This window comes from Pinus tabuliformis, chromosome X, assembly GCF_031772625.1.
Source record: "Pinus tabuliformis cultivar Carrire ecotype Pingquan chromosome X, CPIR1, whole genome shotgun sequence".
NCBI classification, from domain to species: domain Eukaryota; kingdom Viridiplantae; phylum Streptophyta; class Pinopsida; order Pinales; family Pinaceae; genus Pinus; species Pinus tabuliformis.
Window position 1 is genome coordinate 496,851,073 of NC_142308.1, and position 14,157 is coordinate 496,865,229.

The window sequence follows — 14,157 nt, forward strand, 5'->3', positions numbered from 1 at the left end:
TTGCAGTTTCAGTGCTTTCTCTTAAACATGCAACACCGGCACGTCTTGTTTACATAAATGCACCAATGCATTTTTTATATAGAGGTTCTGGTGTTGTTAATTTTAATAGTGCACCAGAAATGGAAATAATATTATGTAGAAATGTGGGGTGTTAGTTCTATGAAAGCACTAGTGCGTTAAGAGTTATAATGCACCAGGGAATTAATTAAAAACAATACCAGTGCTCGAAGACATGAAAGTCCGATGTTGACATTTTCCAAAAAGGCACTGGTTATGCTAAAAGATGAATTCATTGTTCTTTTATTTAAAGTAAAACACCGATGCATTTTTATGTCATGGATGCACCGATGTTTTTGCATGAGATTTTCTCTTTTTTGGAGACATCGACCTGTGACAGTGCAATTATTGTAATTTTTAAATCCGTTATTCATTGAGAAATTGACATATATCTTATAAGAATATTCATATAAATTAATATTTGATTAGTGAATTGGTATATGATATCTGGATTAATTTGGTATATTATCCTATTTTGCATCTCTTCATTATAATATTTAATCATCCATATATTTAATCAATGCTGTAACATTTCACAGTGACATTGGATAACACAATAGAATCAATTAAAATGTATTTTATTATATACCAATAAGATTATCTTTGTCATACAAAATGGGAGTGTTATTGGTAACCCATTGTCTTTCAATTGGGACAATATGTCCATGATTACATTAAACAAAATGTCTGATTTTCACAGACAATTATTTCAAAAAATACAATAGGTTTCATTGATAACCAAATAGATCAACATTCTTTGCTAGAACTATTGTCAATGCTTGAGCTACTTCCATGACTTAGGTTATTTGGAGGAATGTTTTGGTGATTGCATCGATTGTTTTCAACTTCTTAATCTTGTTCCATCTGCAAACATAAAAATAAGTTTAATGAGTGTATCTACATTGGTGAGAATAATGAAAATTGAAATAAATAATATACATCAATCTAAATCAAAAAATAAAGTACCATAGCAAGAAGTGCCTTGTGAATTATACACATTCTTTGAAAAACAAATCTCATTCCTTCTTTCAACAACTCTTCTATTGGCATAATTCCATACTTTGTTTCCTGCAAGTTTTATACCCCATAATAAATTGTATATTTAATATAAATGATTTTTTTGTTCTATTAATTATAAACTTAGAGATGTAAAACAACATAGACACTTACAAATTCCACAATCAATTTTTGATATGCCAACATATACTCACAACCGTTATTTAACCCAATGTCAATCAATTCTTCTGATGGTTCTTCTTTGTATCTTAGCACCTATTTGAAGACATTCAAGGATGGTTGTTGTAAAACAACTTAAAATATACAAAAATGAAACCTTGAGTTGTTATAAGGAAAAATTAACAATTACTCACAAACTTTGAAATCAACCCTTTTCTTCCTTGTCGTCCTGTTTTATGTGTTGAATGAGTTCCATCTTGTTTTATTTTCTGCAAGAAAATACTTGAAAATTAATATTTAATGATAAATTATTTTTTTATATGTACAAAGTCAATCATGATTACATACATTTGAAGAATGTTTTTGTTGAAATGGCTCCTCCTATGATGCAATTATGTCCATTTCTTTGACCATCTCCTTATACACTTTTTTGGACATTCCTACTGGCATGTTTCGTATATCAGCGCATTTATCATTTGGGATTTTCATAATCTTCCTGGAAAAAAAAGTAATAAACTATTTTTATAATGATATATGAAAACTAAATATAACAAATTCGATATTAATAAATTAATGGTTTGAAATAAAATATACATATAATTCTACAAAATCATTTTATACAATTGGGAATATTACCTTTTGAATGATTTTTTTTTGTTGTTGTATGTTTTTGTTATTGCAAGTGTAACATGTCTCATTAACTATTGCTCTGGAAATGCTTCCTGTAGTTTAGATATAATTCCATTCTTAGAATCATTGTATTTATTTTTGTATTGTAAGTGGAAAGTACATCTATACGTTCGTTCCACTAGATTCCTTATATTTCTATAAAAAAAAAATATCCCTTTCATTAACCCCAAGCACCACTTTAGATGAGTTAAGGACCAATTCATCATCGTTTACATGTTCGATAATTTTTCTTTTCTTAGAATGACATTGATTTTTTCCTTCTTGTCGAACATTAAACATATATGAATTAATATATTGTTTGAAACACGTTATCTAATATTCTTAAGTATATTATTAATGAAAATTCAAAAAACTGAAAATACTCATATTGAATAGTATTTTTTCATTCACTTGAGTCATCATTCTGCAATTTTTCTATCAGGCTTTTATGTTGTTTTGTACTTAAATTAGAAATAATCTTATCGACCTTGTTCATTTTTTGGTTCTGCATGACACACACCAACTAATACATATTAGTTAAACTTACATATAGTTCAAACATATTAATTTTGTAAAGAATTTACAAAGAACTTATCTTCTCTTATTTTTTTGATGTGTTGTCATTGTATCAATCAGTTATTTTGTTATTTTAGACCTTCTAAGACTTTTTTTTATCAATATACAACCTGTACCATTCAATACAGAACCCATTAGATATATTATACAAATAAATCAAATAATTTTCAGCCAAAAAAACACCAATAACCAATGTGTTTATCTGAATAAACGCACCTATGTGTTTATCTAAATAAACGCATTGGCGCGTTTATAAGATTAAACGCAACGGGCTTTTAATTGTTCAGTATTGTCATGGAAAATTAATTTTTAACAATAATTTTAAATTAGGACGGTGTGATTTCTAAGGCCATATGCATCACATTAATTTAACGGTGCTATTAGGAACAAGCGGGTCGATGAGTTATATTACACCGGGAGTGACGACAAACAAACCAGACAAAATCAAAAGTGTTATAATATACAGGTGCATTGAAGTACTTAGGTAGCCTTGAGACATATGGCGCACCGCGAAACATATAGCCATTTTTTAAAAATCGCAGAGGGCTAACAGTGCAACTTGTAAGGCTCAACGCACCATAATGATTAAACAATGTTATTAGGAACAGGCACGTCGATGCATTATATTACACCAGGAGTAACGATGAATAGACTAGGCAGAATCGAAAGTGTTATAATTTACCAGTGCATTGTATTACTTAGGTAGCATCGGTGCGTTATGTTATAGATGACGCACCACACAACATATAGTCGTTTTTTAAAAAATGGAGAGGGCCGACAAGGTTTGGATCTAATTCAATAAGTGATTCCCCTACTTTATATGTCAAATGCCCTATATATAGTAAGTACACAAACCCATTAAATCTAAAATGCCTAAATTGAAAAACCCTAATTGTGAAGTGGTAAAGAAAGTTAAACCCTAATGTGAAATTTTGCTGGAAAAATCAAGGTTTTAAGGTAAGTATTGAATTTTTTTGTTTATTCTTAATTTTAATTAAATTTAAATGGGAATGGAGATCATAAAAAATGTTACTAGTAAAATCTATAGTAATTTTTTTATTATACAGGGATTTTAATTTTTTTTTTCTGAATTATGAATAAATCTAACATAAATTGTAAATTATTTTAACAATAAAATTTAAGATTCTTGTTATCTAGGGTTTTGAGTGAATCACCATACATTTCAACTTATGGTCATTCAGCGGATCCAAAATATTTTGCAACTTTGATCTGATCTTCTCTCGCAAATGATCTGTCTTTTAATTAAACCCTAACAGAAATTGTAAATTTTTTTATTGGTAAAATAAACGATAAAATTTAAAACTTACTATGCAGGTTTTTGAGTGAATCACCATACCTTTTAGCTTCTGATAGTTTTTTTGCTCCAAAGTATTATGTTGTTGTTGCACAGTGCTCTTGGTATATCTCTCTTGCAAATCACTCCCTTGGAATTTTGGGTAAAATGATGAAATGGTGAATAAAATTTTACTAATTAAAATACTTTATGAAATTAGATTTTGAAAAATCAATTGTTTCTATTTTTGAATTTTGAGATAAGAAAAAATAATCGTGTTTTTTTATTCAATTTCTCCACACATCGGTGCGTTCAACAGTGAAGTGTACCAATGCATTTATAGTGCACCGACATTTTTGGGGCGCCATATTTTTTCAACAAACTGACATGATTCAATTTTTTTTCATTTTCAAAATCCCAAAACGGTGCGATTATTTTTTTTAAAGAAACAGTGCGGTCTACATTTAAAAGAGCACCAAGACGGTTGAATTCATTTTTATTTTCTAAATTCGGGAAACAGTTGTGTACTTGTGTTATTTTTTATTTAAACGTACCAACGCGTTTTTATGTGAAAGAGAACTGATATGATAACTTATTTTTTATTTTTTCCAAATGTCGAAAATTGATGCAGGTATCATTTAAATGCCCTAGTGCTCTTATTATTTAAATGGACCAGTGCGGTTTACTCTGATTATCATAATAGTGGGGTTTAAAAGCTATCTGAAATCTTATTTTCACGTAAAATGACATATTAATCTCAAATTATCATTTAGGATGCATCCATATGAACTACATTAGTTCATAGTATACATTTTCCACTTAAGTCACCTTGTTCTTGAAAATGGTTTCAAAACTATATTAAAATTCAGATTGTGGTTATATGGTTCTCGAGATTAATTTTAGATATTCACACAAAATTTTATTTCTGATTTTTCTCAAATACAGGGACAAAATCTCAATAATATCAAATGGCCAATTCTTCAAATTCCAACTCATTCCATATTGTTGATCAAATTCCTTCGTGGAGTTCTCCCTTTCCATCTTGAGTAAGTTCAGATTTTATTTATATTTCAATTATCTAATTAAATTTATTTATTTTTAATCCATGTCAATTTGAATAAAAATATATGCAAATTATTTTCAAGATCCAGATTTAGAATCAAGTTCAGATGCATAAAATATTACTCCATATTATTTTCAAAAACGTCAGAAGCTCTTATCAGGAGCAACATATCGCAAGCAGTTGGTAGATGAAAATGGACAACCTCTTCACCCTGCCAATTGGAACATGACATCTTCTAGCTGCAATCCTGAATCAATGATGGTAATAATTATTTGGTATACTGAAATTTCAACAAACCAATTGCATTGTTGTGCTTACTAATATCATTGATATTGTACTAGTGACATTCAATATTTTTTGAAATCAGGGTTCTAGCGATGATGAGCGACCCACCTACCATCTTTCGGGGCACCCCACTACAATGTCAAATTGAGAGAAGGTTGCATTAAAAGCAAGACTCTGAGAGGAAGCATAAAAAGAATGGTTGAATCAACCACCTATTCAATTCCCACTACATCAATATTCACCAATTAGGAATGGCTAGAACAATAGTATTTCTTCATCACAAGTTTATTCCTTCCATTCACTCATTTTGGGAAAGCCATTTTTTGTCCTTTCTTGTAAGGGAGATAATTACGCCGTAAGGCGTTTCCCTCTGAGATCCATCCCCCATTTTGCCTACGTGTCCTCCTCTGACGCCGTACGATGAGATGTTAGACGATTACAAACACCACAACCGTCGATCAAAAATGTCACTGAGGCGGTCCGGGTAATGAAGAGCGCGGAGTGCCAATCGCCGGTCCGGGTAATGAAGAGCGCGGAGTGCCAATCGCCATTCCAGAGGTAGGGTTTCTCCAATGGTGTTCTCCAGGCGGGCGTCAGGACTTGCCTCCTCTGGATCCCTCAGGACTTGCCTCCCCTGCATCCCTCCACGCCGCTGTGGATCCCTCTGAATCATCCATGCAATATCCCTCTCAATCATCCATGCGTTGTATTGCAGAGGTTGGCAACAAACCCTTGCGTAGTGCCTTTGTTTGGAAAACCAGTAGGTCTAGATGCAGCCGCTGAACATACGACAATTGAATTAACACAGAGAAGCTAAAACGGTGGTGTCAATGGGATTCACTCACACAGAAAGGCGGCTTTATCAATTGATGTTTGCTGACCGTGACTATGATAAACTCGATGGAACTGGAGACAGGGCATCTCTTTCTCTCAAGGACAACGACAACGCCAAGCCTCTTGTGACTGTTGACAACTGTTTGGAGAGGGGGTATTCTGTGGTGACTGTTCAGTGTAAAGACAGACCTAAGCTTCTCTTTGATATTGTTTGCAGCTTGACAGATATGGAGTATGATAAACCTGGTCTAAAGCAGATGCTTTCAAATAGAATTTGATAATAAACAACCGGCTCCTATTATCTTATGGTTTTCACATGCCGACCTGCAGCCTGATTTACATGGTTAATATGCCCGTGTGCGCGGTGGATTTGTGGCATATTCATACGAACAACTTTTTGGATGTTTTGATATTAGCAAAATCAGGTAATAAACTTCCGTTACAGGTTTCCTCTGCTCAATGTTTTTTTTCAGATCGAATGTGAGGTCACCTAACTAAGTGCAGGAAAATCCACTGTAGGTAGTATTTCTTGTTGCGTTTAAATACATTTTGGGAAAAATCAACATGTACTGCTGCTTTCACCAACCATTTTCTGTTCTTTGAAACCGCTATCAAAAAAGAGTATGTCCTGTTGAAGTTACACCGTGCAGGGTAGAGAACTTCTGTAGGTTCATTTTGTGGTTTTCAATGTCTGAGCTAAATAATAATTCTTTTCAGTACTGCTTGTTTTTAAACTGGTTTAAGGATAACCCTGTTCTATGACGCCATACACCTTTTTTTTTCAGATGAAAAAAGCGATATATTTATCAGTATAGAATTTACATATGATGCAAAATCTGCAGCACAAAGGTGCATATCAGAGTATTTCGTGGCAATGTTGATTTGCTCTTTCTGATTTATAAGATTTCTGTTGTTATTTCACGGGAGGTTGCTATGCGCTGTATCATGTCTCGAGTGTTGGACGTGCAAGGAGCCAAAACAGAACTAGAAAAGCAGTTTCACCTCCTTTTTTCACTTCCAGCCACAGGAAAATGCTCTAATATTGTGTAGGTGATTGTGTAGGTAAAGAAGAATGAAGGAGGTGAAATTGTCGTTTCTCCAATTTTAGTGTTCTTCTTTTATACCACAAAGGTCACAGGAAAAAGGGAAGAACGTCAATTTTGGTGTTCATCCCCTTCTCCAAGTCCATCTACCGCTGTCACTATTTTGTCTGCTCGAGGAAAAGCTGTCGGCACTCTAAACCACTTTGCTATAGGAGAAGCTGCCGGCACTGCAAACCACTTTGCTATAACAAGACACCAAGCTCAAGAAAGAACATATCCACCGTATCTGCTATCTGCTCTACTTTGTATTTTGCCATTGGCATGTCTACCTGTAATATTAGTGTCTATGTAATACATTGTGATTTCGATGACATCAAGGGACTCAATGAGAAAGCTGTAGTTCTAACTCCTAAACTACTATTTTATTTTATGTGTGTTGATTCTTGAATACTCCAATTTCTTGTATGTTTGATGTAGGAATTAGTTGCATCAATATTAATATTTTGTAAATGTTCTAAATTTTTGAATATATATATATCCTTGTCACATTTCGAATGTTGCTGTGTCCTGTGTTGGACGCTCGTATCCACGTCTCTTGCATGTCCCAAGTCCTGGTGTTGTGCGACCTAGAATCCCATGATGAATTGAATCACAGATCCATTTTTAATTTCAAATGAGTAGAATTGAAAGAACATTTGATGTTGAGTCTCTCCAAGTTGTTTGAATCAGTTGTTTTCTTTTGATGCATTGTATACTTGAGATTCAAAGTACTTGAATAAGTTTAAAAAATTTATATGCAGAAATCTTCCAAACTCATCTCTTAAAGGGGTTCTAGCACCAGAATTGGCCCTTCTAGCTTCGCTGCAGACACTGTAAGTGCCTATTACTCAAATGAAGCTTGCACATGAGCCAAGTTTTTGTACAGTTATAAGTTAGTGTAGAAATATGAATATGTTTGCCGAACTGTTGACATGAACAACCTCGAGCAAATTGGTATCTTATGCAGGAACCTTCGTGCAAACAATATACTGGGTACCATACCGAGAGAACTTGGTCAACTAAAGAATCTACAGAATTTGGATCTGGCTTTGAATTGGCTTAGTGGTGCCATTCCCAATGAAATTGGAAATTTGTCAAACATTGCCATAATGTAAGATAAATCCAATCTGGTGCACTTTGATCGAGCCCGACGCTGGATATTATTAACAAATGCATTAGCATGTCTCCCTTTTGATTATTTTAAATGCACTCGCATAAGTATATACCTTCTTGTGCAGATCCCTGGAGGGCAATAATTTGGCAGGCACCATACCTCCAGAACAGCAGTTGACTCGGTTTTGGGTGCCAATTCCAACAACTTGGGTAAAAGTGAGCTTACAGTTAGCCATTTGAACAAGCTGTTCCCATGGCCAGATTACACAATTTGAAAACTTAATGTTTTGGGTGCCAATTCCAACAACTTGGGTAAAAGTGAGCTTACAGTTAGCCATTTGAACAAGCTGTTCCCATGGCCAGATTACACAATTTGAAAACTTAATGTGTACAAGATCAAAATTCATTCAGTAAATAGCAACTTTGAGCATTGAAATAGATAATAAGAGCAAGAATTGAGGTGGGGTGTGAAAATCCCATAACTTCAAGCCATAGAGCTATTGGCTCTGAGCACCATGGATCCCTCAATTATGAAAAGTATGGAAGTAAAGTTAGATAAACTACCCAGCAAAGAAATTTTTCAGGCTCCTGATCTGCGCAAAGCATTCCAAGTAAGTATGCTTTTCTACCCTTGGTACAGACTCCAGAGTAGAACATTGGAGATCTTCAATTTCAAATTTCAATCCCAATGATTTAAGTATTATTTACTGAACCGAGTAGAGAGAATTTCATACTAAACCCACCGCAGTAAATTTTACTTGAAGAAAATGCTGATCCTCCGACTGCTCTGTCTCTTTATATTGATATGGGAATCCCAATTTCTCTCACCTATTAATCTTGATATGCATGCAGACTTTATTCAAAGGCAGATCATTTAGAGAGTTTACCAGTGGAGCTTTCTCCAGGGCCAAGGCTAAAACTGCAGTGGGTCCTTTGGAAACTATCTGGTAACTTTTCTTCATTCATTCTTCGTTTTATTCAGAGACAAGATGAAATGTTTTTAATCTTTTTATTGGAAATTTCAAGTTGCATTATGCAGACAGCATGGTGCTTACTCTATAAAGTCCAAGATCCTACTGGAAGTTACTGCTTAGTAATGGGCAAAATGGAAAGAAAACTCTTTTCTTTTTTTTCAATATCTATTATTCTTAGTATCCATTTAGGGGTTGGGGGTGATGGGAGGAGGGTTCGGTTCCAGACATTTTTTTTCTTCCTGTTCTTACTGTTTTTTAGGTCTTGGGCTTCCTGAAATTTATAAAGCCTTTTATCTTTTGGCAGCAGAAAAGCCATCATTCAAATTAAGTGTGGCTGATTACAAGGAACTAACTAGAGATGATGCAACGCGGAAATGGTCATTTTCTCATGGGGTTGTTAACAGCTTGGACTGCTCAAAATGTAAACGTTAGAAATACTGATCGAATCCTCTTGAAACAGAAGTTCCAGCTGGCTACGAGAATCCTTGGGTCTGGGAAACCGTGGGTTGTCAGATGAAAGCAAGGGAATTTGGATGGTGGAGGATGAATGCTGGGACGAAAATTACCCACTGTCTCTTCCACAGTGCTATCTCGCTTGACCTCTTCTCAATGTTCATGGGATGCTGCAACCATGGTGGGGTGGTGATGATGCTTCTGCATCATTGAACTTGGTGGGAAAAGGTGCTTTTGAAGTAATCTGACTGTTGACATCCACTTTGAATTTGAAGTCAATATCTCTAAACGTTGTATGCATGGCATTGGATAAAGGTGACAGTTACTTGGAGGCTAATTCTCATTTTATCGGTGTTTTTTATTACTTGGAATTTTCTGAATTGGTTGGCCTTGGGAATCACTCCTGCTCAGTTAATTTTCTTCTACACTTGTCTCCATAACCCACAGAATTCAAGGCACTACAGTCACAAACAAAATTTTAAGAGTTTCTCATCATTGCTTTTGGAGATTTACATGTGGGTCTGCAGATTTGAGGTGTTTGAGAGCAGATTTGCACAAAGAATTTTAGCAAATTAATGATTATAAGAGCTGATCTGAACATTAGCTTGATGTCCCATCAATTTCTCAGCAGAATTTAGGTGTAACAATTGAATTACAGTAAACTAATTTTCTGATACCAAGTGTCTTTGTTGGTCAAAGTCATTTTTTTTGCACTTTAGATCACATAAGGATCTCTCCTGAGGGCAGAAAAGCACTAGCCCAAAGTGCAGAGGGAGTATACAATAGGTGACAATGTACCCTCCCTAGTTCCCTTTTAATTGGATGGCTTCTAAGCGTTAATTGTACAGAGAACTTGGAACTTGGGAATGTATGGCTTTGTATATGCAACCATTTGCCCTATGAAGCTCTATAGTTGGATCTTCTATGCCTGGCTTCAACCTTGTAAAATTTTGAGCAATCCAATTATTTATCAGGAAAATAACACTTCTCAAACTACATTTCTCTAAAGTTTGTTTACAGAATTTGCAAATCTTATTGCACTCCGAAGTTGCAGGATGCTTTTTTTGCTTTTGTCAAACCTGCAAAGCGCACAAAAATTTCGACCATGTTTTGGCAGGTGCCTAGAACTCACCCACTATGTCACTCTTAAATTGGTGAAAGTCAGTTTGTGTTTCCAGGGAACCTTTATTTTCCCTAGAAAAATGAGGGCAATCAGATGATCATTGTATCTAGTTGCATTGATAATAGAGAGTCAATTTAGAACACAAAAAATAGTGTGCACATTCTAGAGCAGATGTAATGTTATGTTGTGCTTTTATTACTTTAAAAAGGACAATTTTTTTCAAAAGCAACATCAACAACAATTGAATGGTTATCATGGTTGTAATATAGTTAATATGGATTCAGAATAGCCAAGAATTGTATAGTGTGAGGCCATGTTATATGTATCTCCTAAGAGGCCAGAGACATCCCCCAGGGTCTGCATGTCTGTATCCCATGTCTCAAATACATGACACACTTAGGCATGTGTTGGACATGAGTTTGACACATTTCCTAAAAAAAACAAGACACGTGGAAAACTTGATTCTGACACATGACCTATCATGTCTCGAGTGTTGGACGTGCAAGGAGCCAAAACAGAACTAGAAAAGCAGTTTCACCTCCTTTTTTCACTTCCAGCCACAGGAAAATGCTCTAATATTGTGTAGGTGATTGTGTAGGTAAAGAAGAATGAAGGAGGTGAAATTGTCGTTTCTCCAATTTTAGTGTTCTTCTTTTATACCACAAAGGTCACAGGAAAAAGGGAAGAACGTCAATTTTGGTGTTCATCCCCTTCTCCAAGTCCATCTACCGCTGTCACTATTCTGTCTGCTCGAGGAAAAGCTGTCGGCACTCTAAACCACTTTGCTATAGGAGAAGCTGCCGGCACTGCAAACCACTTTGCTATAACAAGACACCAAGCTCAAGAAAGAACATATCCACCGTATCTGCTATCTGCTCTACTTTGTATTTTGCCATTGGCATGTCTACCTATAATATTAGTGTCTATGTAATACATTGTGATTTCGATGACATCAAGGGACTCAATGAGAAAGCTGTAGTTCTAACTCCTAAACTACTATTTTATGTGTGTTGATTCTTGAATACTCCAATTTCTTGTATGTTTGATGTAGGAATTAGTTGCATCAATATTAATATTTTGTAAATGTTCTAAATTTTTGAATATATATATATCCTTGTCACATTTCGAATGTTGCTGTGTCCTGTGTTGGACGCTCGTATCCACGTCTCTTGCATGTCCCAAGTCCTGGTGTTGTGCGACCTAGAATCCCATGATGAATTGAATCACAGATCCATTTTTAATTTCAAATGAGTAGAGTTGAAAGAACATTTGATGTTGAGTCTCTCCAAGTTGTTTGAATCAGTTGTTTTCTTTTGATGCATTGTATACTTGAGATTCAAAGTACTTGAATAAGTTTAAAAAATTTATATGCAGAAATCTTCCAAACTCATCTCTTAAAGGGGTTCTAGCACCAGAATTGGCCCTTCTAGCTTCGCTGCAGACCTGTAAGTGCCTATTACTCAAATGAAGCTTGCACATGAGCCAAGTTTTTGTACAGTTATAAGTTAGTCTAGAAATATGAATATGTTTGTCGAACTGTTGACATGAACAACCTCGAGCAAATTGGTATCTTATGCAGGAACCTTCGTGCAAACAATATACTGGGTACCATACCGAGAGAACTTGGTCAACTAAAGAATCTACAGAATTTGGATCTGGCTTTGAATTGGCTTAGTGGTGCCATTCCCAATGAAATTGGAAATTTGTCAAACATTGCCATAATGTAAGATAAATCCAATCTGGTGCACTTTGATCGAGCCCAATGCTGGATATTATTAACAAATGCATTAGCATGTCTCCCTTTTGATTATTTTAAATGCACTCGCATAAGTATATACCTTCTTGTGCAGATCCCTGGAGGGCAATAATTTGGCAGGCACCATACCTCCAGAACAGCAGTTGACTCGGTTTTGGGTGCCAATTCCAACAACTTGGGTAAAAGTGAGCTTACAGTTAGCCATTTGAACAAGCTGTTCCCATGGCCAGATTACACAATTTGAAAACTTAATGTGTACAAGATCAAAATTCATTCAGTAAATAGCAACTTTGAGCATTGAAATAGATAATAAGAGCAAGAATTCCCATAGCTGACCAATCTCATAGACAATCAGTGAAATCGGTGCAACCAGGACCTCCCTCAAGCCAAAGAAGAAGTGGATCATTTGCTGGATTACTTTCTGACTTCACAGAATAGTAGAAAAGTTCTCTTCCATTGGCCTCACTAACTGTCACATACCTGCATGAATATGAAGAAAACACAAAGACTTTCATGCAGTTAATTGTTCATCCAATAGAATATAAGAGTGGTAGAATCACATCTGTAAGCACTCCATATAACAATTTTCGCTCCTAGTCTTTTACATATTTTGAACTCTCCATGCAACAATTTTGACTTTAATATTTTTTAGCTTCAATTGTCACCAAATTTATTAAGTATCCATAGAAATTAAACTCTGTTCAAACATATTCACAGTCTGTGCATAACAATTAGATATCTGTATATCTTTTATGTTTTTCTGTCTTTCTTTGTCATATAAGCATGCACTCTACAAGCTATGAACATTCTACAAGCTATGAACTCTTTGGTTATGTTCTTAATCTTTGCATAAGTACACAGCTAATTGTTTATTTACAAACAGGGGCAAATTCATGCATGCTATTTTTGAAAATTTTTGAAAATGACTGTGTTAATGAATAAATATTCTTTCCAGTGAAAAATCTGGCACTTTGAATTTGTTACTTTCAATTATTGTTACATTTGAACATGAACTTTATTCATGAATAAATATACTTTACCTTGGATAGATATGGCACTTACCCAGCATATATCTCATAACTAATATTGCCATGATATCCTGGAAAGGACTCCACTCTGGCATTTGCAGGTGCTGCCTTGCAATTCAGCTGAAGTGAGGTGATAATCAGAGATATAATTACATGGGTAGTGAATAAATTAACCACAAATTGCATGGACTTCGTCAGGGAAGACATTGTTATGGAAATACACCCAACCTCACTTCAATTAAAAAGAAAACCGTGTGTCTATACATATATATTTCTCGAGTGCACTTCTAATAGGCCTCGAAATGTTTTGATATATATGGACAGTTCATTAAAGACAACGATAATTCTTATTTAAAATGATTCAGTTATTTTCATGACTCATTTGAACATTTAAAGATTATGTCAAATCGTACGTATCTCTATCAGTGTGAATATCCTCAGGCTAAGTCAACAGAATATTTTCTACATTGCCCCTTCAAGATGATCAAACGTTATCTTCTCTACCTGCCATTCATTTCAGCCCGCCAGCCGGTGTAAAGACTTCTTGTATCCATGTAATGCCTGGAAAATAGCATCCACGTCCATATCCTGGAGCTTATCTGATTGCCGATTTTCTGAATATTTGGCAATTGGATGGACAACGATATGGGCACGGTTAAAAATTTCACGGTTTT

The 14,157-nt window shown here is 34.9% G+C and overlaps 1 protein-coding gene and 1 long non-coding RNA gene across 4 annotated transcripts; both read left to right on the top strand.

The window, feature by feature from the left end:
- The first annotated feature begins 5,472 nt into the window (after window positions 1-5,472).
- Window positions 5,473-7,150, top strand: LOC149140849 (ACT domain-containing protein ACR3-like). The gene is made up of 2 exons (XM_089448132.1): window positions 5,473-6,131; window positions 6,285-7,150. Exons 1-2 carry the CDS (start codon window positions 5,951-5,953, stop codon window positions 6,287-6,289), a joined length of 186 nt encoding a protein of 61 aa, XP_089304258.1. The 5' UTR covers window positions 5,473-5,950; the 3' UTR covers window positions 6,290-7,150.
- Window positions 7,151-9,049: 1,899 nt separating this feature from the next.
- Window positions 9,050-13,812, top strand: LOC149140850 (uncharacterized). 3 transcript variants are annotated; one of them, XR_016264434.1, is made up of 5 exons: window positions 9,050-9,096; window positions 9,428-9,891; window positions 12,074-12,144; window positions 12,279-12,422; window positions 12,550-13,812. It is a non-coding gene; the product is annotated as an uncharacterized LOC149140850 (long non-coding RNA). The 3 variants fall into 3 exon arrangements; XR_016264436.1 differs by having other exon boundaries at window positions 9,428-9,804; XR_016264435.1 differs by having other exon boundaries at window positions 9,052-9,096; window positions 9,431-9,891.
- The last annotated feature ends 345 nt before the right edge of the window (window positions 13,813-14,157 follow it).